This window comes from Zootoca vivipara, chromosome 5 (genome assembly GCF_965207765.1).
Source record: "Zootoca vivipara chromosome 5, rZooViv2.hap1.1, whole genome shotgun sequence".
Lineage (NCBI taxonomy): Eukaryota > Metazoa > Chordata > Lepidosauria > Squamata > Lacertidae > Zootoca > Zootoca vivipara.
In genome coordinates this window covers 88,695,308-88,720,937 of record NC_142588.1, presented here as the reverse complement: position 1 = coordinate 88,720,937, position 25,630 = coordinate 88,695,308, and the positions used below count along the sequence as shown (strand labels likewise).

General features: G+C 43.8%; 1 protein-coding gene across 2 annotated transcripts in view; it reads right to left on the bottom strand.

The window, feature by feature from the left end:
- Positions 1-25,131, bottom strand: part of SENP5 (SUMO specific peptidase 5) — a 31,159-nt gene extending 6,028 nt beyond the window's left edge. Inside the window, exons 1-6 of one of the 2 annotated variants that reach the window (XM_035133434.3) lie at positions 25,060-25,131; positions 12,242-13,791; positions 10,363-10,468; positions 10,073-10,220; positions 7,164-7,211; positions 6,465-6,542 (exon numbers count right to left, since the gene is read on the bottom strand). In XM_035133434.3, coding sequence (XP_034989325.3) covers positions 6,465-6,542; positions 7,164-7,211; positions 10,073-10,220; positions 10,363-10,468; positions 12,242-13,760 — 1,899 coding nt within the window. In that variant the 5' untranslated portion in view covers positions 13,761-13,791; positions 25,060-25,131. Of the gene's footprint in view, positions 1-6,464; positions 6,543-7,163; positions 7,212-10,072; positions 10,221-10,362; positions 10,469-12,241; positions 13,792-24,892 lie in introns of both variants that reach the window. The other variant, XM_035133431.3, reaches the window with a different exon arrangement.
- Between the last annotated feature and the right edge of the window lie 499 nt (positions 25,132-25,630).

Genomic DNA, 25,630 nt, shown 5'->3' with positions numbered 1-25,630 from the left:
TGAAGGGGAAGGGAGCAGCCATCACCACAAAGTGCAAAGTCATGTGCAATTCAGTTATAATCTGACAAAGCTCAAGACAGAATGATCCCAAACCATCATAGGAAGAGAACAGCCTGGAAAAGTTTCACCCTATGTGTATTTAAGTCACTGAAATGCAAGTGGGTAGAGCAGCCTGTTTTTCACAATTCACATTCTTCCTTTCCCTATACTATGAAATAAAAAAAAAACAGGGAGCCAGTGAAGCAGCAACAACTACAACAATTTCTCTTGCATATGACACGCCAAATTAAAATGTTCTGTTGTCAGGTGTAAAAGCATGCAAGTTGCGTTACTCTTGAGTTACAGTCATTGGCTCTACTCATTTGGCTTGGAAGGCCATTGTCTTGTCAGACTTGGAGCAGCGAGACCCAGGTTCAAACGGCCATTCAGTCAGTCACCATATCTAACTTTATAGGGTCATAAACTGCGACAAAACAACCACCCCTTAGCTCCTTACAGGAAAGAGAGCATACAAAATGTGATAAAAATCAGATTTTGGGGGCACATTCTGGTTTCTGACAAAGCCAAATTAAAAAGAACAAAACAAAACCCACTAGCCTTGGAGGCAGCAATGGTTAGCAGGCAAGCACTACACAGATGTTGAACTAGGCAAAACTTTCCAAGTGGAAGCAAGCCCTCTTGCCCCACCTGAAAGGGCTGGACCAAAGACAAAGGCAACAGCCGTTTCAAGTGCCTTTTGACTACAATTTCAGCAGCCATGGAAACATGTGGTCGTCGGCCCCCCAGCTGCTATTGGCCTCCCCTTCCCATCTGTCTTAGCCACCATGGCCCACTGTTAGGGGTGATGGGAGTTTCAATCCAACAGCATCTAGCCCCAAAGGTTCCCCCCATCCTTGGAGTTTAAGAGGTCCTTACCCAACAGACATGCCTGCGTATCAGCCACATGCAGCCCAGGCAGCAGCCACACAGGTATACATGCATGAGAACACACCCAATTATTTCTCTGCAATGGGTCTTGCACCCAGTGTTCTAAGTTTGGCAGCGAATGCAAGCCCCATCACTTTCAGCAGGCGTCTGACCCACTCAGCAGCTCTGATAGGGGCATAAAGGCTTGTCCATGGGCTAAGGCCCTTCTGGTGATAGCGTAACCGCACATAGCACTACCAACAGGCAAGATCTTGTTCCCAAATCTGCTCCAAGTATTTGTGGGACAAGCAGAGGTGAAATGTTCTTCCTCCCAACCCTCAAAAGCCAGCTCCATTCCTACCACTAGATGAGTCCTGATCTACGCACTATAAAGGCTACAGGTTGAAGAAAATTGCATTTTCAATGCTCCCCGCATAAAACACTCCCAACACAGTATAATAAAGCAGCACGTCAGCGAGAAAGGTTCTCACTCAGCCTACTTTCTGCTCTGTTGGTTTTCTTCTTGCAAGGAGTATTGGAAAAATATGACTCTCACCCCCCACCCCCTGCCTGCGATACTAAGTCCATGCTACTGCTTCGAATTTGCTCCTTTATGTAGATTAAGCCTTAGAGCTTATAGGCATTCACTTTGGGTTCCGTTTTCCTCCTCAGATGCAATTTATTTGATGCCATTTGCTTATTTAAACAGATGCTTCAATTTATTTATTTTTAAGACGCGCGGCCTTTACTGCTTTACATCTCTTCATGCTGAATTATTCAAAATCAATATTTTTTTGACAAGTGTGCTATGAGATGGCATTGGGTTTTAAGCATGAAATTAGCATTCCTAAGAGACAGCCTTCCGCACATGAACACACGCAGCAGCAGCAGCACAGCACAGCCAAAAGACAACGAAGGAGCTCTGCATTCTGCATCTAGCCTACGAGTGAAGATGTCGAAGGCGTATAGAGAGGTGGAAACAGCCTTGGGCGAGTGATGAGGATGGCAGCTTAATGGATAGGACAAACATTTCTGCAAGGCAGGCTGCATGCATTTAATACTTGATGCCACAAGCAAAACTGCTAAGGAACACGGAAGGGATGGAAAGGACCCAACTGTCTAAGTTACGGTTTTATGCAACAACAAAAAGCACACTTCTACGGAAAGGGATGCCCGTCCCATTGTACCTGGTATGCACACACCAGCAAGAATGCCCAATTCTGTAAGGCAAAGAATTAGGTACACTCCTACTGTTCTCAGCTATTGCAAGGAGGTTTCTACCTCTTGTGCCTGCAGAGAGAAGCTTGAAACAAGGAATTTCTCAGGGCAGCCACCCTTGCTCATGTGGTAGGAATGGCCCCCACCAAGCAAATAACATCCCATGAAGTAGTCGCCCAATACCCAAGATGCCAACTAGTGAATGGCCAGAGGCAAGTTGCCACGTTGCTGCTTTCACTTAAGAGAAACTGCTTCAGTTCAAAGTAATGGAGGTGCTTTCCCCAGCAACCAATTAAGACACCTGTTCCAACAAAAAGGTGTGGGAAGTGGAAAAACCAGGTACAAACTACTAAGGTTTCGAGACTATAAAATACTGGGCTTGGGTGTAGGAAGTCTCTGTTCTAAACCTGGGTGAACCATTTCTCTCTTTGCTCGACCCACCTGAGGATTACACTAAAATGTAAGGCGGGAGTAATGTTTAACATTTGCGGAGAGCGCTTGCAGCTGTTTGCACACATTATCTTGGTGAAGTCCTTAAAATCACCCTGCAAGGCAGGTCAGTATCATTGCCATATCAGAGGTGGGGCACACAAGCTGAAAGAGGCGGCTTGAGGCGAGATTTGAACTGGGGGCTTCCTGGTGCATACCGTAGTTTAACCTATACAAGCTCCTTGTAGTCATGGTGAGAATTAGCATTTGTTTTGAGGAGGAAGTGAGAGCAATCTTATCACGAGCGTCAAAAATCAGATACTCTTATTCTGGGGCAAAAGATGGAAAGCGAATGCACCCCAAGTTTAATTAAAATTCAGTCAGGTGAAACAGATGTTTGCTGCAGACTTCGAAATGCTGCACAAGCCATGAACAAAACAAAAGCAGAGATCTAGTATGCAAGCTAAGTAACAAAATCCAATTTAGCTTCCCATTCCAAGAAGCAGAACAGTACATTTCAATTTATGAGGCCCCGTTTTAAATGAATCCTTACAAAAGAGGATTGACTTTCTATCTCAAAAAAGAAAGACAAGAAAGAAAGAAAAGGAGCAGGGATGGAAGAGATCACATGCAATAGCTACTGAGGAGATCACATTTTTGCCAAAGCAGAAGTACAACAGATAGCTGAACCTCAAAGGGAGTTTGGGAACAAAATTGTGACAGCATCAGAGGGTGCAAAGGTTTCAAAAACAAGACAATTTCAAGTCAACAAAAAGAAAAATAAAGGCTGACTTAAATAATTGATTTACTCAATATTCCATCTGATAATTCATGTGCTTCTTACAAAGTGACCACTTGACCCATGTTATCAACTACTGTAAAAACAATTTCATTTACACCTGCTGCACTCTTATATACAGTTTTGAACACTTTCTTTTTTTACCTACAGAGGGCATGCCTTTAAAATATCCCTATAGAGCTTCTTTCTTATCAGCAAGAAGCCAAATCAGTTATGAGGCTAAGGATAGGACTGTAGGAAGCTGTGCTCTTATCTAAAACTTTGCCTATTGCAGTGTTTCTCAACCTTTTTTGGGCCACGGCACACTTGTTCCGTGAAAAAAATCACGAGGCACACCACCATTAAAAAAGTTTTAAAAATTAACTCTGTGCCGCCCTATATTATAATTATGACTGTAAGAAACACTTGCCAAATATTGCTTTCCGGCGGGTCAGTGCTGTGTATTGGCGGCCGCCAGGCTCGTTTGCACTGAGCTTTGGGAAAGAGGAGGAGAAATATTGCTTTCCGGCGGGTCAGTGTTTCTTTATTGGCGGCCGCCAGGCACGTGACAATGCAAATCGTCCTTCTCGTCGCCGCACGTCGTGGCACACCAGCCTGCGTCTCGCGGCACACTAGTGTGCCGCGGAACAGCGGTTGAGAAACGCTGGCCTATTGCTTCCAGCACTGCTTCTTTCTGCTTCACTCTGCCTTGGCCGACCCAGCCCTGCCCTCACAGAAACAAAGCGGCAAAACAAACAGGAAGTGCTCGTGATCAAAGGCTGGGATAGCTCAGCTGGTAGAGCATGAGGCTCTTAATCTCAGGGCTGTCGGTTCAAGCCCCACACTGGGCGAAAGATTCCTGCATTGCAGGGGGTTGGACTGGATGACCCTCGTGGTCCCTTCCAGCTCTACAATTCTATCATCAGCCAGATGGGCAGGGTACAAATAATAAATTATTATTATGAACAGGCTGAAGGAAGGCCTGAGAGTCACTGGGCAGGTTAGAGCAACCCTGTCTTTGCAGAGTCAGTATACAGTGCCCATGGACCGTATCCAATGTTCTCTGTCGACTAGCACAAAGGCGAGTTTTAATGTTGAGCAGAGGATGCCAACGCAACAACTACAATAGCAGAAACTCGTTGCAGAGGACTGTGCAACAAAATTACCAGCAACTTGCTGGTGCGTTCCTCTTGCGCAACAACATCCCGCTGGAATAAAATCTTTCGCGAGCGGAACAAGTTTACCGCTAAGCGACTTTGATTTGGGGCAAACATTGGATACAACCCTATGTTTCGAAGGTGGGCAAGACATTCCAGAAGTGGGCCCCACCAACAAAAAATGTTGGGAGTGCAGAATGCTCTCGTTCATTGTGTCAACCAGCTGCACTCCTTTTCCATGCCTCCACCTCCGTTTCCTCCCCCTGCAACAGTCAGTATTGCACACACAAGCCAAGCAAGCTCAGTTCTTGCTGGATGTTTTGGAGTCTCTCCCCCACTTAAAGTCCTAAAGGCCAAGTACTTCTGCAAGCCTTAAGTTTACCAAAGCCTGACAGTACTTCATTTTGCACACAGATGGTGACATTCTGGCTACATAAGGATAGCGAACTCCGTTCTCCAAGTGACCAAGTACATAGGATATTTGGGAAATGATCAACCTACTTCTTCATTCACACAGAAAAGTCTCAACATATCTGGTAGAGGCATTGATTAGCTTTATAGTTTAACGGCTGGGCTAGCTTTCCTAATATTAATCTGAATGTACAGTAAGTTATTCCTCAAGAAACACAGTATTTGTACATAAAATAAAAAGCTTATTGATTGATCGATCAATCGAAGGAACCTGCTTTTATTCACTGTGAAGTATTTCCGAGATTTAAGGATGTGCCTTAAATAAACATTTAATAAACATCTCAAGTCTACTTTAAGCCTCTCTGCAAACAAAGCCCATTTCAGTGTTCAGTTGTGATTTAAGCAAACACCTAGAATGCTCTGGAGTACTTCAGCCCAAACACTTTGCTACATGGCTCCATATATAATTCATAGTGCTCAGTTGCTGAGCTTCCTGTAGGTTGAGGAAGAAAAGCCAAGGCTGTATACTCTAAGGATGCCATCTTTTCCTATCCAGAAGCTTGCTAGACCCTTTCTTTCTTTCTTTCTTTCTTTCTTTCTTTCTTTCTTTCTTTCTTTCTTTCTTTCTTTCTTTCTTTCTTTCTTTCTTTCTTTCACACACATCTCTAAAAAAAACCAGTTGAATATACCCAGAGGTTTTTCCATCCCCCGTATTAGAGAGGAGCACTCTATCTGGCAAAGACTCCCTGGGCAGGTTTATTCTGCACTATCAAGTTTACTATATGGGGCTTGGAAGGGTATTTCCACTAGGTCAGTGATACCGGAGGGTAATTCCCCAGTTATGCGCGTTGCTGCTTAAGATTCCCAAACCACTTGCAACCAGCACTTCTAGCACAAATATGCTTTCCTTGCTTCTGCTTTTGGTTCGTGGCTATGCATATTCTGCAGCCAAGCCTGGGACCGTCTTTCAAGCAAAACCTGTGTTTTTCAGGAAGCTATGGCCTCTCAGATCTATCTTAAGCAGCCAAAGACACTCACTTACTTACTTATTTAAGACATTTACATGCCATTTAATCTTAAGCCCTCCTAAGTTATGTATTTTTTTAAAAAAAACACCAAATAAAGTTGAATTTAAAAATAAAACAATAAAAACTCATCATAAAACCAAACACTACTTTAAAATGCCTGCTGGAACAAGGAAGTCTCAGTCATGCGCCTGAAGTTCTGCAAGGAGGGCGCCTGTCTAATCTCAGCTGGGAAGGAGCTCCACGGGTTCACATCCACTACAATGAATGCAATGTGTCTAATAATTATGAGCCATGCATTTGAGTCATTGAGGACGAGCTGACTGGAACGAAATATAAGGAATCAGATGGTCCTTATGATACCCCGGACCCAAATTAAGGACTTGGAAATTAATACAAGAACCTTGAACCCAGCCCGATAAATTAGCAATACACCTGCCCTGTTCCTTTAATAAACAGGGCGTTCATTTCAAATTCATTCTTCGAAATAGTTCAATATTTCTCAGCTGTTAAGGGCTTTCAGAGCATACAGAAGCCTACCTTTTTAGTCCATCGTTTTACTCCGTTATATCCTTTGGTTACCAGCTGTCTATGAAAAAAGCTGTTGAAGAAATGAACCTACAAAAGGCAGAAGAGGTCGATGACTGATCACATTCAAAGCCTCCAGCTCTAGCACAATGAACTCCAGCTGAATGCAAACCAAGATCTGCTGCACCCCAACTAAGGAAGGTTTATTTTATTAAGAGCATTTTTATACCACAGTAAAAACCTCTTAACTAGTGAAGGAGGGGAGCTTCAGCTCATAAACCATGCTGTGTAATTCTGAAGGTCCGATTTTATTGTTTTAACTGTTTTGTTATGCTTGTTTTATTGCATATTTTAATTAAGAATGTTTTAATGCTCCAGTGGATTTGTTATTGTGTCTCTTGGTTATGTGTTGATTTACAGTTGTAAAACGCTTACATGAAATGTTGGCATGTAAGCAATATATAAATTAAATAATAATTGACGAATGTCTACACATAGCCAGTGAGTGCTCTAGAGCGGAGTTCATATGTAAATAAACAGCCAGCAGATTAAAGGATTGGCTACTCCCTCCCCCTGCACAAAGTTAGGAATAACTGCCCCCATAATTGCCCCTCTCCATTTCCCCTTAGGACTAATACTTTTAAGCCGCCTTTTTTCCCTATCCAGTTGAGCTACTGTTGCATTATACAGAACCAAGTAAAAGAAGCTCACCTTGTCAGGGACTGCGTCCATTATTAGCTCGCCATACATGTTGATAATCTGAAAGAGTTTAGAGAAGAAGAAAGCTTAAACTTTATTAGGGAGGAAAATCATAACATATTTTGTGAACCTCTCCTCTGCAATGCTCAATGTACCGTATATTCCGGCGTATAAGACGACTGGGCGTATAAGACAACCCCCAACTTTTCCAGTAAAAATATAGAGTTTGGGGTATACTCGCCGTATAAGAAATACGACCCGGCATATAAGACGACCCCTGACTTTTGAGAAGGTTTTCCTGGGTTTAAAAGTAGTTTTATATGCAGGAATATACAGTATCTGGTCATTCTCTGAATGCATTGCTAAAAGCCAGGATACATATAATGCACATTAAAAATAGATTCTGCACAATCCAACAACAAAGAAAGCTGAATTCTGCAACCTGAACGATTCAGAATGAATTAATTTACTTTGTTTTTGCTAGTAGCAATGAGTTACGCTGGAGACTGAAAGTCTTTTTCTCTGGAGGTTTATTATGCCACCTTTTTGGCTTCTGAGATTGCCGCAGCTACTGCTCACACACATACAAGATTGCAACTGTGAGGACTGGAATCCCACCCACCCAGTGTGTCAGATTTAAAACAAAGACTGCCCCGCATGGCAGCTCACTCCATCCTGCAAGAGGTGTGGTTTCTGCTCTTTAAAAAAAGATGCACATGTTCGTTTTGTACCAGTGTACTCCCAACATTTTTCCACCAAAAAAATAAGGGAAACATGGCTCTGTTCTCTATGGCAGAGGATGTCCTTTTCCCTCCAATTACATTCACATGGACAATGTATTCAGGAATAAGTTTACAATGCTGCTATGTCCTTCATTTATTTTATCTAAAGCATTTTTACTTTGCTTTTCAACCAAAAGGGCTCCCAGAGTGGCTTACATATGATTAGTTCAAACTTACTTACAGACTCACAATCTAAATTGCACAACACAAAAGCAGCCTGGGGGGAGGAGGGAAGACCAACAAAAAAAAGCAAACCCACACACCAATTATTAAAGTAAGGAATGACCAGATATAATATGCACAGCTTTACCTCTATGAAGCTCAGAGAGCCAGACTTGAGCAAACTGTGAGCTAACTAAGTCAGGTAGCTCACCTGTAGATTAACCTATTTGTATGTATCCAAGGAGATTAAGGGGCAATTTTTGACCTGCAGTTACACCCTGGCATTGAGGGAAATGACTCTGTGAGTGTATTGTAGCAGATTTGACACACGCAGAGTTAGAAACTCAAATATATAAGCTAGGCCTCCTTAAACCAGGATTACAGTTGCAAAAAAAGAATGCCTGGTTGCCATTTTTGGGCCAGACAGTTCAAAAATCGTATTTTTCCAATACAAGTTTTTGGTTTCTGAAAGTCATTCTGATTGTGCAGATAAAATATAATGGATAAAATTTTACAGGATGTGTTGCTAGTGTGTGAAAACAGTCAAGATCCAAGGATCCCCAGGCATGCACCTCCAGATGGTGGAGACGTCAGGCAGCATCCTGGCACCTTCACTTGGTCACAAGTGGCCAATAGCCAGGTGCAAAGTGCGTCTGGCACATTTCAAAGGCTGGACACATTACTTACTGGCTCGATATGCAGCAGATGGGCAGAGTCCTTTGTGGAGCAGAAATTCTCTTCTCAATCCAGAAAGAGGCTACTATTTTACATTGTATACAGATTTCCACAAATATGCAAAAGCATTTGGTATAACAGGAATCTAGACCTGACCACACAAGATAGGATCTAAGGGTGTAAATATTTCCCCCCCTAGACCGACAGACAGAGCCAGTTCCATGCTCACATATTGTCTTAGAGAATTTTCAAATCTCATTTTTAGGCAGCGATGCGAATCACCATTGAATGTAGCAGAAGGAAGGAATGTATGAGAAGGAAGCTGTCATGGTTATTTGCTTTACAATTTTGTCTTATTCAACTGTTGCAGTCAACCATCTTTGCAAGCTTCATTTTCTCATTCCGCTAAGAAAGAATGCAAATTTTGAAGGATGCACTAATCCTAGCCTGGATTACATGTTTCAAACCTAGCATTCCAATTCTAATTAGACAGTCTAGTCCTGTACAAATTAAGCCACTTACTTACCCCATAGCAATCTAACAAATTTGAACCCAGAACCAGATTAAGGGGGCAATTCTATAACAAGGTCTACTAGGATGAACTCCAACGAAGCTGAGAGGTTATCCTGTCTTAACTTCCTCAGACTCAACTCAGAGAGCCATTGGCTTATCTCCCCCACGGAAGGGCATTCCATAATATAGGAGCAACAAGTCATGAGGTCAACTAATGCACACATGACAGTGGCCAAGCCAACCCTGTTCAGGAAAGGGGTTATTGGTATATCAATGTAAGCTGTAAGCTCCTCACTGGAGAGATCACCTGAACCTCAGGGGACAAATATGGACCTAGGAACACCCCTGAATGTATGCACACACACAAACATGCACCAATCAATTATATTAGTTGTGACTTGAGTGGTTCCTTCCCTGCCAAATCACACACCCTTCCAGCAGTATGCCAACCGGGTAGGAGAGACTTTTGAATAAAAGTGTTTAAATAAAAGTTTTTTGAAAAAAGAAAAAGATGACATTGGATAGGCGTTTTATCAGACGTTACTGAAAATCAGGGAATTCTCGCGTTGCAGAGGACTCTACTGGATAACCCTTGCCTTTTCGAAGCTCTAGAACTCATTTCCCACAATAAGGCCAAGATCCATGAAGACAGGATAGAAGACGGTTAATGTTTTGCAACCTGCACTAAAGAAAACCCAACATCCCTTCAACCTGGAAGCAAGGCAACAGTACCACGAAGGTGTGACTGAAAGCACCATTTTAAGCAGCAGAACCTGCAATTGCTCTCACCTGGTCGTTTAGCCAGTTCTGACCATCCAACGTTGTCAAATCATCCATATCCAGCATGTGCTTGTTATAGAAGACCCGGAAATTGCAAGTGGAAGATTTGGGATGCCTCGTCTGATACTTCATGATTTCCTTGGTGATGAATGGCTTTCTGGAACAGGCAGCCGAGAAAGAGATAAGACAATGCGAAGTTATCCCAGCACATTTGACATGCAGCTGTGCATAGCCATAGGGAGCCAGTGGAATCTGGAATGTGAATCAGCAGAGCTAAGAATTATGAGAAAATTACTAACCTATAGGAGAAGTCTTCATTAAAGACTTCCTTTAATCTTCCCATAACATCCTTTTCACAGAGTGGAATTAGACTGCCGTATTTCTTCATTACATCATCTAGGAATCCTTATAAATAGAGAGAGGGTTTTTTTTGAAGAAGAAAAATTATGCATAGGAGCAGCAGTTGCATAGGAATCAGATGACTTATTTCTATGGTTGAGTTTCTATAACCCATTTTCAAGTCAGAATGGGAACAGTACAAAATTCACTTACAAGGTTGACAATGACAAGTCCCAGACTTGGACCCCTGTTCAAATAAGCCTGGACATACACTTTGTGCAGAGCCACAGTGTCTCTGTAGGACTGTGAGGGAGAGAATGCGCTCATGAAGGGCTTAACACCCACCCTAGTCCCTCCTAGAGAGCAAGAAGCATAAAATGGTTTCTAGGGCTTCCCTAAAATAAACCTTATAAGCAGAATACTTGTGATCCTAAATCCAACCCAAAAGAGAAGCATGCAGTCTAAGTGAAACGAATTTGCCGGGGGGGGGGGGTGTCACACTGCTGTAGTGCTTAATTACTTGCACCTTTGGTGTATAGCATTTCTAGGCAGACGAAAGAGTTTCCAATCATCACATCATCAATTTACATGGCTTGGGAGAAGAGATACCTACCCCTAACATCTGGATGAAATTGCGGTTCTGTTCACATACCGTTATGCTGAGGCAGAGATGGACAAAACATAAATGTGGAATACACAGCCCTTTAGATGACAGCAATCAAACTGCGTTTCTCAAAACTTAACATCTTAAATTTTGAAAGACCAGTTGGGGATAATTGCAGGGAGGGGAAGAAGCCTACAGAAGCGCAAAAATGAACCTTCCAGCCTCTGAATGCAGAACAGGTGTATACTGGCCCTGACTGCAGTCAACCCAAATCAATTAGATGTTCAGAGAAGAGAGTCATGGGAATGCAAACCAAATCAGTTTCAAAATTGTGGGCACCCTCTACTTACATTGTGACAAGGAAAAATATTTTTAAACCCATTGTACACGCCAAGTAACCACCGACACCATGGAACATTTCTAGCAGGAATTGCTACAAGCCAAGGACTCGATCACCCCTGCATTCCAGAATGGAATTGGCCTGCACCAGATGGATACCACTTAGGACACACCAACAGCCCAATCTACACTGGGCTGCCAAGAGGTGAGTACAGGGAATATGGATCTACTGAGCTCACAGTCAGCAAGTAGCTTCACTCCTTTCATTACCCATCTCATTAAGCACTCAGATTCTTATTTCAATATGGAAGACGGGCAACTCTAGCATGTATTGAGATTAAGCCTCCAGTCTGGGGGCCACAAGGAGGAGACAAAGCGTTCTGAAGAGTTAAACTGCCTCTTTGATTTTGGCTCCAACCCCCAATTGCGCCAGTCTCAATTTCGTCCCATAACAAGCCCATCAAATGAAACGCCACCACCGATGCACTGCGATTGCAACCCACTGGTTTATCATGCAACTGCACTATCAAAGGGCAGGCCTGTACGATCTGTAGCCCATCAAGCTTAAAACAGCCCAGCAGCCATTACTAAGGTCCATCGGGTACTAAGACTGCGGCTCTTGCAATCCCAGGCAGGCAAGCAAAAGCCAGAGCTTCGCTGCATTCCTGCAAAAGCCACAGTACTGTATGTGGCTTGGAGGATCACAAGAACGACAAGGACAGGCCAGCTGAACTGCTCTGTGTGCAACATCCTAATCTCAAACCCACAATAAATATAGCAAGATGTACAACAGTGCATAAAATGTCATTACAGAATAATCTGCAGGGACAGCACCCAGATTCATAGCATAAATAAACAAAACCAGCAATAAACATTAAGAGAGTGTTGGTATATACCACAAAGCCACACAGCCAACTGCTCGTCACTGACGCAAGAAGCTCTCTGGCTGCTTCTTTTCCCACTCTTTTGGGTCCCTGATTTCTGTCCTGTGCTTCCTCTCAGAGGCTCATCATGAGGGCTTTTACAGTACGGGTGATCTAAGAGCTCTGCGCCAAATACGTCCATGCTTATGGGCCCTTCCACCTCCATCTGACCACTGCCCTCATTTTGCGGCAGCTCCACGGAAACAAGCCCATTAGCAAAACCGTCGTTTGTGCCCAAATCCGCCCTGGAGGGCCCCAGCACTGTCTCGCCGGCACCCGTAAACTGATTCGTTCCTCCATCTCCTGGACCTAAAACCGAGATTTCTTTCTCCGTCACAGAGACGAAACTATCAGGGCAGCTGTCCAGTGAGGGTGCCTTTTGCGTTTCCTCCTTGTGCGCAGGCTGTGCTCCACATGCCGCTGCTGCTCCATGCAACTCCGGCATGCAGGGCTCAGCGATGCCATTTTGGTCTCTGGGCGCAAGTTCCTTGTAATGGAGCTCCCTGCACGGCAAGCATGCGCCCTGGGTGAGGCAGGCGTCGGGCAGGTGTGTTCGACTCTCCTCAATCAATGGTCCTGGCATATGACTGTTCATATCTGACAAGCTGAGCAGGTTCCAGGGAGATTTACTTTTCAGTTTCCAAGAGGGAAGCGAGGCCCCAGAACCACCCGCAGAGACTCCTCGGCGGAGGTCCTCTTGCCAATCTCTGCTTACTTTCTCCACCCAGCTCGGCCTCCTTATGCTCAACTTGCACGTCTTGCCTCTCCAAAACCTGGGACGAGATTTTGCGATTCTAATCCGAAACTTGACCACAGAAAGTTTCTTATACATCATAAATAGAGATCTGTTTTTTAAAGTACACCTTTTAAATCTATGCCTCCTCCTAATAGTCAGGAGGTCACAAGTTCCATTTTGCTCTAGGCCTTGGCAGCAGCACTTCCTTCTGGAGTTGTTCAGAACCTCAACGCCACTGTTTCCACCGTTATTGCTCTCGCCCACCTTCCGAGCAAGACCATCCTCCTTTACCAGGAAGGTAGTATTGCTGGTCTCGGTGCTGTACTGCTTGCTTTGAGAAGGCTTTGAGTCAGCTGTTAAACTGCAAAATTCATTCAGAAGTTCTTCGCTCTGAAGGGATGTGCCACCCAGCTCCTCTGCCACTGTAACAGGTCCTCCACTTTTGCACCAAGGAAAAAAGCTTCTGTGTATGTTTTGTGGGGAGGTGCAGTTTTCAAAGGGTACAACTTGCTGGGCGTTTGCATTTAGGAACACTTTGGGAGCCCACTTCCTCTGGAGCCAAAGAACCTTGCTTCTGTAGGGCTTAGTTTGTTTCAGGCTCACAGATGTCCAAGTGCCTCGCCTCCCTCCTTTAAGTAGAGAAAGACGGTTCCTTTGGAAGCAGTATTGCTTCAGCCCCCAAAATCCCACTGTCCATTTTCGATAACCAGCCAGCAACCGACTTCTCCGCTGTATTTTTCTCCTATGCTCTTTCATTTTTCTGCTGCATTATGATCTCGAAGTGCAGCTGCAACAGCAAAGGAAACACAAGAAAGAAACAAGTTACACCACATAAAACTTAAAAAGTTCCATCATTCAAAGCCCTCCAGCAACACAACTGTTCAGAACCCGTTTTTTGCATGCAGCAAGGTAAGTTTCCTAAGAGACTGCAGAGACTATGGCTTCTTTCCTGATCGTTAAAAACTTGCTGTTTGATTGGACCAGAGGCAACCACACCCTTGCCCATTGGTGCAATGCAGAAGAACTCAAGATCTCTCCTGCTTACTGATCTGTGTTAAAGATGTCCATTTCGCCCTAGCTACACTTGACATGGTTCAAATTTTGACTTCCGCCCCAATTTGTTGAGCCACTCCTTATTCTTTCAGTCCCTGATGTGCCCCAAATTCTGCATGTGTATTTGCATCCCTTGCTCACTGGAAGGACAGATCCTGAAGCTGAGGCTCCAATACTTTGGCCACCTCATGAGAAGAGAAGACTCCCTGGAAAAGACCCTGATGTTGGGAAAGATTGAGGGCACTAGGAGAAGGGGACGACAGAGGACGAGATGGTTGGACAGTGTTCTTGAAGCTACGAACATGAGTCTGACCAAACTGCGGGAGGCAGTGGAAGACAGGAGTGCCTGGCGTGCTCTGGTCCATGAGGTCACGAAGAGTCGGACACGACTAAACGACAACAACATTTGCATCCCTTTGCAAACCAGATGTTTATTGTGCTGCCAGGAAGGAAAGAGGTTATGGGAATATTTGAGAAAGGCATGTTGGGAAATAAGCTACTTTTCCTTTAAAATCTGGTGGGAGAGCAGTGGCTAGCAATACAAGACAGTTTCTTATCCCAGGCGCAGATGTCCTCAAAATACCACTAAGCTCAGGGTCATGGCCCTATCTGCAATATGGCAGCAATGCTAGCCTACCTTGCAGGGTTACTGAGAAATTGTTTGTGAAGTGTTTCTAACACTTGAGGCATTATTCCAGCCTTCCCCATCTGGAGGGAACAACTTCCATCAGACTGAGCCAGCACAACTGGGAGCTGTGATCCAAACCTTCTAGAGAGTACCAGGTTGTGAAAGGCAACACCATACAAATAATTATTATGTAGTGTATAACCTCACCCATAGCCAGTTTGAACAGTCTTATTTTTTCAGCAGTGAAAAATTACACAGTGTTGCAGGCTATTTGTAACTGGTTTTATTATTATTATTTTTAAAAAGAGAAGACAACCCATGTATGCTAATCATAATTAGAAAGCAGTCAGAAAAAAGAACAGAAATTGTCATGTGTGTTTACAAAGAAAAAGGGGGGAGAGAGACCTTAATGACAGGACATGGGATTGTGTTGGATCCCATTTTTGTTTTTTTAATTAAACTATGCAGGTGGTTCGGAAAAGAGCTAACAAATAAACAAAATTAGGAAGCATTAACTACAGAGCAAAGGGGCTAGATTGAAAGTTACATTCTGCCTAAATAGCCCAATTAAAATTAAAATGTGCTCTTGAAAAGAATTGGATTTCTGTTATTCTTTTCAGGTAATTAATTTGTATATTTAAAGAAGATTTATAAGAATTATTGTATTTAAATTAGTTATTAGTGCATAGGTTTAGCTACTGAGTTGATTTATTGAAGAACTGTATTTAGAATTTGCAGATATAAACTTTACACAATCTTTTTTAAAAAAAAATTACTACTTGTTTAGTCGTGTCCAACTCTTCATGACCCCATGGACCATAGCACGCCAGGCACTCCTGTCTTCCACTGCCTCCCGCAGCTTGGTCAAACCCATGTTCATAGCTTCGAGAACACTGTCCAACCGGCGCTGAATGGGATTTTTCCAGCCTTGCTAACAATGTGTATTTGCAGTTTTATAGTGTTTTTTTTCACTATATTTACAGTTTTATAGTGGAAAAGTCACCATAAAACTGCAAAAACAAGCAAGGCTGGAAAAATCCCATTTAGTGACTTCAGTTTACTTTGCTCCTTAATTTGAGCCTTATTTGTGTGTTCTGATACCCCCGCAACATTAGATCTGTGCAAGGGAGAGTGCGGACCAACAAGCAGCTTTGCCTCACCTTGCAGTCCTTGTCTCCCTTCATATATTGGAGGCAAACGTCTGCAAAAGGGAGCAAACAGGTAGGGTCACCTGTGAAATTTGGAACTCCTGAAAGATCAGGCTTCCAAGTTGCACAGGGAGCCTGGGCAAGGAGAAATGACTCTTCACTTCAGGGCAAAGTGACAGGGTGCAGTTAGAACACTCACTCCAATTCCCCTTCATCACATGAGGAATCAGGATGCATAAAGGGCTCTATAACATCCTGGAAAAGACCCCCCCAAACATGCCAACACCTGGACAAGTACTGTGCTTCCGAGAACTATGAACTATGCCCACCATAAGGGAGACAAAAGCAGAACTAGAAGTTCTGCCAGGAAGTAGATAGTAGTTTGATGTGACAGTGGAAACTTAAGCCCTTCACTGTGACCCAAATTGTTCATTCTTGGCCTCTTTATTTTACCTTGGCTTTATACTGCCAGCGTCTTTTACAGACATTTCCTTCAAGTCTCCATCAGTACAACCCCCCTGCCATGGTGATGTGTAATGCAAGAGCATGAACAATGAAAGCTTCTTCTGTTACAGTTAGACACAGGAGCAATCGGCAACCAGTACACTTCTTGAGAAGAAGTGTATGTTGATTGGTGCATAACTCAATACAACAAAAGTCAGAACAAAGGCGAAGGAAGGAAATAAGGGGGAGATAAGGGAAAAGCAAGGGAGGGAAGCTTAACAGCCTACAGGAAGCATGAGAGTCATACTTTCAGGAACTGTCAATGCCTGCTTGCTGAAGAGGTTTGATTGGAAGGAAGGCAGGTGGCTCGCTCAATAGAAATGGCGAAAAAGTAATCCTTTAAGCATCTCTGAAGTGAAATGAAAAGTACATTTGGAGGGTACCCAGTGCTTTCCAAAATGTGCAGCTGCTGATGAAAGTGCAAGAGAGGATCAAAAATAGCTTCTGTTGCACACTTGAGAGCAAGAGGAAGGAAGGAAGGAAGGAAGGAAGGAAGGAAGGAAGGAAGGAAGGAAGGAAGGAAGGAAGGAAGGAAGGAAGGAAGGAAGGAAGGAAGGAAAAGCCAAGGGCAAAGGCAGTGGTGCTCAGCAGCCCACATAACCTTCTCAATACACAAGAAGCAACTTATTGCCTCTCAGCTAGATATATTTTCCCAGGCTCAAATAAGCTACCTTTCAAGGTTGCCATGCTATGAAACTTAATGTGATCTATCACTTGCCATGTGCTCTTAAAAATCAGTGCAGCTAGGGCTTCTCTTCAGGAGTCAGTGTGGCAAAAGTAGGAGCGTTAGATGTCAGAATATAAGAGCCATGCTGGATCAGACCAGACACCTGCCTAGTTCAGCATCCCACTTCCCACAGTGAGAAACCAAAAGCATATGGGAAGCATATGGCAAGACCAAAAGTAGAACATTGATAAAACTGCCTTCTTCAATTACCCCACCGCCCTGCTCACAGTTGTGAAGAATATTATTACGTTATGAATGGTCCGTGCCACCATTAAGAAAAAGAGGTAGGAATAGGCCAGTATATATATGTGGACTGTCCCTGGATTAAGTGACTTTTCTTCTTTAAGTTCTCTGGAAGACCTGGGTTCAAATCCCCACTCAAGTCATGAAGTTCACTGAGTGTTACTATCCTATATATGCCTAAACTTAAGTCCCACTTTGCTCTCTGCATAACCTGTTTTGCTATGGCTGGTTACAACCCTCCAAATACCACTAATTGCAAAAGGAACCAATTACCAGTAAATTCTTTACAAAAAGTAAATAAACAGAGAGTACTGCCACATTTGGGACGGGGGGGGGGGGGCAAGCCAACTAGCCATTCTGTTTTTGCACCCATAACCCAGGTTCCAGGAGGCATGTGGTGAACAGCTTTTCCACCCCAGTTTCTAACTGCCTGTCTGGTTGCTTTTAGATTCTCAACTTCCACCAGGTCCAGCCAGTATAGCCAATGGCCATGAACAATAGGCATTGGAGTCGAACAATATCTGGAAAACGGCATTGGTTTGTCTAACTCTGCTTAGGGGGTGGGAGAAAAGTTCTGAGTATGCGCATACTATTAACATTAAAATGGCTTGCTGCTGCTCTTTCCCCCATTCCCATGCCAGTATCAAAAACCACAACAAAGCATGAAGATAGCAGCACAAACAGAACAGAAAGTTCAACTCATTAGCCTCTGTTTTCACTGCTCAGACAACAGTGAGCAGCAGAAATTCTTATGCATGGAAAGTTCTGCACATTCAAAGAGGCTGTTGAAGCCTTCCTAGAGTTTTGCCCACACTTTTTTTTGAAGCTTTCTAGACAATAAAAGCTTCAATATACTTTCCACAGAAGGGCAAAGCATCAGGAGTTCTAGCTGACACACCATGAACTGCACAAAATCAATTCATTTTACACATTTAAAAGTTAAAACTATATCACACCAGTGATTGTTTTTAGGAGACTTTTGTATGTGCTGCACAGGACATTTTTGCAAACGAGACATTTTATTCTAGTACCAACATTTAAGGGCTGACCGCATCATTGGCAAGAAGTAACAAAGGCAAACTCCAAAAGCAGAAGTGGACAACTTACTCAGTGCCAGGGGGCAAACTGGAAAGATGTGACTACGGTAGAAAACAGTTGCTAATGAGCGGTTTTTGCTACTTTAAGTAGTTTAATCAGCATGAAAATGAGAAAGGATTGAAACAAGTATATGTGCAGCAGAACTTATTTGGACCTCTTTTAACCAAACTTTGCATGATTCTTCCCAAGATCAATGGGTAGGTTTTCATCCATGCTCTGATATATTTGGACACCATTTTGAATAATGATGGTTAATGTAAACTAAACCTTTCAAAACTGCACTGTTTTTTTTGGGGGGGGGTGCATTATAATTCCCATGCAACGCTTGGCACAAATAAGACCGCTAGTACAAAACTGACTGAAAAAATATTATTTCTGACCGGCACAGCAGGTGGGTATTTTTTTCATCCTTCCTTAACCATTGCCATGGGGAAATCCCAATTCAATCCAAAAACAATTAAAATGGATTTAAATACTAAAACATATTCAAGTATGTAACACTGCACACCGAGGAGGGGCGCTGCATGTTATTATCCCACCCTAAATAACTGAAGACTCCTCATACTATTTTGTTATTTTGTTCACTGCCTTAACTACATCAGCAAGAGAATTTCTGCAGATCCTCATGGTATTTACAGTGAACTTACTTTGCAAAACTGGTAGTGCACTTCTTGCTGAATCAATCTCTGCTGGTGAAGCACTATGCACTCTTGTCATTCTGCACCAAGCTCTCAACACTAAAAGTTATTTTATACTTTATATTTTAAAAAATTCGAAAAAAGATTTGTTTACTCAAATATACAATATGCTTGGGTGCTGCATTCAAGGATGCTCAATAGAAGCCACTATCTCCATTCTCCCAATCTGTTCCTTCTCCTCCTCAGTTTCACACACCTTTCTCCTGTACCTTGAACAGTATGATCATCAAAGTATAGGACTCCTGCCCAAGTTCTAAACTGCTGAAGATCTAGTTACTCACACGTAAATAGTTTCATTTTGCCAGGCCCTTTCAGCAGCCTTTATGGTGTAAACTAGGCACATCCCTGAAGTCAGGTGAATATGACTTGTAAATTACATGTTAGGCCTAAGATTATGGGGTCAGGAAGAACAACTTGCATCAGCTTCGTCTCCTTCCCACCTGCATCACCTCCACCACAGATGCACTGTCATGTAGTTCATCTCTGCACATGAACTTGAAAGGCGTTAAGTTCTCATATCAACACCGAAAATGGTCTGCAAAACAACTTTATAACTCTCGTCCTTTAGATTTTTCAAATAAGAAACTATGAGGCCTGTAAAAGGAGGGAAATACAGAAAAGCAGAGCCAAGACTGTCCAAACACCTTAAAACTAGCAAGATCCTAAATCTTGTTCTTCCCTCCTCCAATAAACTGTATAAATTGGCCTAGGGCATCCTGGAATGCAGGGTCTCTATATGTCTCATTCCTTTCCAGCCCAAGTCACTCAATTGATTTTCTGTACTTCCCATACATCCCAATCCTATACAAATTTACTCAGAAGAACCCACTCCTCCATTTCAGAAAAATTTATTTCCAAGAATGCACAGAACTTCAGGTCACTTGAAAAGAAGTAGCACTCCATTACTGATGCCATTATTATTTCTGCATATCTTGCAAACGTTGCTTTAAAACTCCCTGTTCTCACTAGTTTAATCAAGAATTGTTTAAAACTCACAGGCTTTCTGTGACATATCAAAGCACATATGAATTATAATACATGCTTCACAAATTTAAGAATGCTTATAAGTACTTCAAGGTCCAACCTGCAGAAACAGTAACTGAAGTTACTTCTTCATAATATTTGTTATTTTTGTTATTGTTTTAAAAGATCTCTGATCTGCATAGACCTCAATGGTAACCCATAAAGAGGTTAAAATACTGTACAGAATATATATATATATATATGTATGTGTGTGTGTGTGTGAGAGAGAGAGAGAGAGAGAGAGAATATAGATGTGATATTATGGAAAGACCTCTGCTGGATGCCAAGGAGAGCCACTGCCAGTCAAGAGTAGACAATATTGGGCAACACGGACAAGTAGTCTGGCCAGGCATAGAACAGCTTGCACAAGCAAAGATTATGAAGCCAATTAAACACCTTGCATTGAGCAACAAAAGCTTTTAATGAATCAACAAGGATTTAGAGGTGTTCTAAGCCAAGTTAGAATTCCTCAATAGAAGCTACAAAAATAGGGCCTTTTTGGAATTATGTATTATGACACAAACAAGAGTTGAATATAAGCTACTTTAGCCAAATGTAGCAAGTGTTTCTCTCCAATTCTGAAGAAACTGTGACAGATATTATGTAGAATTTGCATTTTGCTTCAGTATGAATTAGGTTATAACTACTGAATTCACTACACTTTCTAGAATTCCACCAAAACTAAGGAACAAAGGGGTCACTGAGATTATGACTGTTGTTTTTATATTGCATATAATAGGTAAAGGTAAAGGGACCCCTGACCATTAGGTCCAGTCGTGACCGACTCTGGGGTTGCGCGCTCATCTCGCATTATTGGCCGAGGGAGCCGGCGTATAGCTTCCAGGTCATGTGGCCAGCATGACAAAGCCGCTTCTGGCAAACCAGAGCAGCACATGGAAACGCAGTTTACCTTCCCGCTGTAGCGGTTCCTATTTATCTACTTGCATTTTGACGTGCTTTCGAACTGCTAGGTTGGCAGGAGCTGGGACCAAGCAACGGGAGCTCACCCCGTCACAGGGATTCGAACCGCCGACCTTCTGATCAGCAAGCCCTAGGCTCAGTGGTTTAACCACAGATAATTGCTCCCTGCTCTGCTCATGTCTAAATACTTCTTGAAGGTATTAGTGTATATTCAATACAAACAGCATGCATATTTATAAGAACCCAGCTCCACCCATGACCAGGCTCTTTACCCTGGGAATGGTCAAAGAGACATTACCAAGTCACTTGTGGCACAATGGGGCACTGCATCTGGCTGTTAACCAGAAGGTTGGTGGTTTGAGCCCATGCACGGATAGCTGCAGGCAGGGTTCCTACATTGCAGGGGGCTGAACTAGATGACCCTTGGGGTCCTTTCCAACTCTACACAGAGTAAACTTCCGTTGATGCAAAGTCCAGATAAATGAGTTTGGACATAAGAAAAGCTGTGCTGGATTAGATCAAAGGTCCATGTATTCCAGCAGAGTGTTCGAAACTCCCATTGTTCTAGGCACATTTTACAACAGGGAATTTCATTAGTGTGAGCAGTTTCTGAGCTTTGGGCGCAGTTGTTGTTTAGTCGTTTAGTCGTGTCCGACTCTTCGTGACCCCATGGACCAGAGCACGCCAGGCACTCCTGTCTTGCACTGCCTCCCGCAGTTTGGTCAAACTCATGTTCGTAGCTTCGAGAACACTGTCCAACCATCTTGTCCTCTGTTGTCCCCTTCTCCTAGTGCCCTCAATCTTTCCCAACATCAGGGTCTTTTCCAAGGATTCTTCTCTTCTCATGAGGTGGCCAAAGTATTGGAGCCTCAGCTTCACGATCTGTCCTTCCAGGGAGCACTTAGGGCTGATTTCCTTCAGAATGGATAGGTTTGATCTTCTTGCAGTCCATGGGACTCTCAAGAGTCTCCTCCAGCACCATAATTCAAAAGCATCAATTCTTCGGCGATCAGCCTTCTTTATGGTCCAGCTCTCACTTCCATACATCACTACTTGGAAAACCATAGCTTTAACTATACGGACCTTTGTCGGCAAGGTGATGTCCCTGCTTTTTAAGATGCTGTCTAGGTTTGTCATTGCTTTTGGGCGCAGTACTGTGCCTAAAATTTCAGATTAAAACTGCAGTGGAAAGAGAGGAGGACCTTTTTCTGCCTCCTCACTTCCAGCTACTCTCTGAAGAAGAGACCCTCTTAAGAATATCAAGGGGGTGCTTAAGAATATCAAGGGGGTGAGCAGGGGAAGGACTAGACCATGTGGAAAATGAACATAATATTTGAGTAGCAGTTCGTTTTCAGCTTTGTATTCTTGTTACAAAAAAGCACACCTAGACATTCTATTGTTGCACCCTTAATCCAGGTTTAAGGTGCCGTTTAGCTCCTAGCTTTCATATCTCTGCTTCTAACACTGTTCTAGTATTCCATTCCCCAGGGAGCCACCTAGATGCCTCTAAGTCCACAAATAGGGCATGGAGGCAAGAGTCCTCTCACACTGCCACTCCGCAACAGGTGGTATTCAATGGCAGGGTGTCTCTGAATCTGGTGACTTCATACAGCCATCATAACCAGTAACAATACAATTTATGGAAAGTAAGGCTCTCCAATCCCCTTTAAAATAATCTAAACTAGCAATCACCACAGTAGCTCTTAACAGCCCAATTTCATAAAATTATGTGTAAAAAAATTCATTGTCTGTCCTGAACATCCTACTGATAACCTCAAGTACTAGTATTATGAGCTAGGGATAAAGGTATGGTTTCTAGCATTTCTTTGAATGAAAGCACACAAGAAGACATAAATGTTTGCAAGTATCTGAGGAAATACTCAGCTCTTTCCCTTACAGTGTGCATGAGCAAAACATCTCTGCCTTTGGTGAAACGATGCAGGAAAGCTTTTTCGCATATCTCATGCATAAAAAAAGAAAACCAGACTACAGTACAGGAATTCGGTCCCTCATCCCTTCATACACACCTTTACCCTATAAAACTATGAACCCTATAGTCTTTGCTGTGCACTATACAATACTTCATACCATGAATCTCCCTGCATGCTCATAGTACTCGCTCTCCTTCCCTTGCGAATCCTTTGACTTAGCATCTTAAGCCACATTCTCATCTATAAGCATGTCTGGGCACACGTAAGCATATTGCCTCATAGTCACCCCTCGTTTCATATTCATCTTTCCATCTTCCCTCATCTCAAACATAAATAAGTAGGTTGTCAACACTTGGGGGTAGTTATCTTTTTTTTATTATCTATATTATTATAGTCTCTTGAATGTCATATGTTTTGATGGGTAGTATATACAGTAAACATTATTTCCACATCTTTCCCTCTCACCATATGAATTAGTTCCTGCTGCCGCTCCGCATTAACTGTTCCCATTCTCTCTAATGAAGAGCCAGCAAAATCACAAAACATTTTTGTCCCCGGAGTAGCACTAAAGAAATACACCCCACTTGCTTAGCAACAACAAATTCCCAGACACATCTCAACAGCCCCCTTTCCCATGGGAAAACCTCAACTGCTTTGCAAGAAGAGAAGTGCTAGCAACCAAGACCAGTATTCAGGGATGATGGGAGTTGTAGTTCAACATCTGGGGGCCCGAATTTGAGAAAGGCTGCTCTTGAAGGATGACCTTGAAGCAAGGCACCCACCCTCTCTACTCTAGCCTGACCCCTCCCCAAGAAGGCCAATTCCCACATAAGAGCCCTTCTGGATCAGGCTAATGGTCCATCTAGCCCAGCATCCTGGTCTCCCAGCAGCCAACCTATGGGGAAGCCAGAAGACATCACACAGCTGCAGCAGCAACTCTCCCCATTTGCGACTCCCAGCAAATGTCATTCAGGGACATGCTGCCTCTGAAAGGGGAAGTAGAACACAGCCATGGTTGGCTAGTAGGCTTATCCAACCCCATCATGACTCTGCCTCATCGTCTTTTAAAGCCATGTTGGGGTCACCACTACCTCCCATGGAAGTGAATCCCAGGGTTAACTATGCCCCCGTGTGTGCAGAAGAGCTTTCTTTTATCTTCAGACTGGATAACCTCAGGTTCTATTATTATTATTATTAGTAGTAGTAGTAGCAATCTCAATTGGTAGAGCATGAGACACTTGGAATCAGAGAATCATAAAATAGTAAGAGTTGGACGTGACCCCGAGGGTCATCAAGTCCAACCCCTTGCCACGCAGGAATCTTTTACCCAACATGGGGCTCGAACCGACGACCCAAAGCCTCATGCTCTACTGATTGAGCTTATCCAGGCCCACGTTGGGCAAAAAGATAAGACTCCTGGCATTGCAGCGGGTTGGGCTGGATGGCCCTCGTGGTCCCTTCCAACGACAAACGTAATGACCCAAGGGCATGCGGTCAAAAGACAAAAGAAAGCCCTTCCACACCGGGGGGGGGGCACGGTGACGGAGGGAGAAAGGAAAGCTTCTCCGGCCATGCATAAAAACTTATCACGTCGTCATCCCTTCCCTGGCCCACCTTCTTTCCGAACTAAAAAGGGGGGAAGCCCCCCGCCCGCAAAAAAAACCCACCGTTATTATGAGCAAGGAATCGAAAGGTTTCCAACAGGAGGCCGCCGCCCCCCCCCCCGTACCTCAGGTCAGGGGGGCTGACTAGGCCAGATAGCCTCTCTCCACCCTCAGGCACTACCCTTAGCACGGCCCCCTGCGAACCTCCTCGGCCACCCCACCTCTGAGAATATGGGGAGGGGGGCGTGAAGAGAAGGGGAAACAAAACACACGGACCCCGCCCCCCACCCGCCCCTTGAGCCGCCCGTACCTTTGTCGCTTGGCGCATCCCGGCCGCGAAAAGGGGCCTCTCCCCGCCCCCGCCAAACACCCGCCTCCCTCTCTCTTTCCGCCCCCCCCTCCTCCCAACTCCACGAGCGCGACGGCGACGGCAGCCGCTCGGCGACACCTCACGTGGGTCCGGTTCCCACAACCTACACGGCAGCGGCCGGCCCAGCGCCTCTATACGTCACTCTCCCGCGACGAGAGCTTCCGGATTGAGGGGCGGAGGTGGAGGAAGTGAGAGGGAGGGGAGGAGGAGCGCCTTCTTGCCGGTCCTGTTTGCGCATGCGTCCCGGGAAAGTGACAGAAGGGTAGGGCGGTAAGGGCTCCCACCATCTTTTAGTTCGGGAAAGGGAGGAGGAGTGCGCATGCGTTTGGGGGAAAGCAAGCGGGGAGGAAGGTTCGGCCGTTCTCATTGCGCGTGCGCGGTTGGTTTCTCGTTGCTAGGAGATGGGTGAGTTTCCACCCCACCCCCATATTTGCATATTAATTGCTGGGGGCGGAGGGACGATGATGGATTTAAAGATCAGTAAAGTATAACTTCTTAAAAGAAAAAACAAAGCAAAATAACCATTTAGAGATAAGCCCTTTATCTCTAGTCATTTAAAGATAATAATCATTAAATTAATCTCGACTAATTAGTCATTACTTTCGTGCTGATGGTGTGCATTTAATCTGACGATATTTTGCCACCTAATTTGTGTTTAAACTTTTTGTTAATTAGATT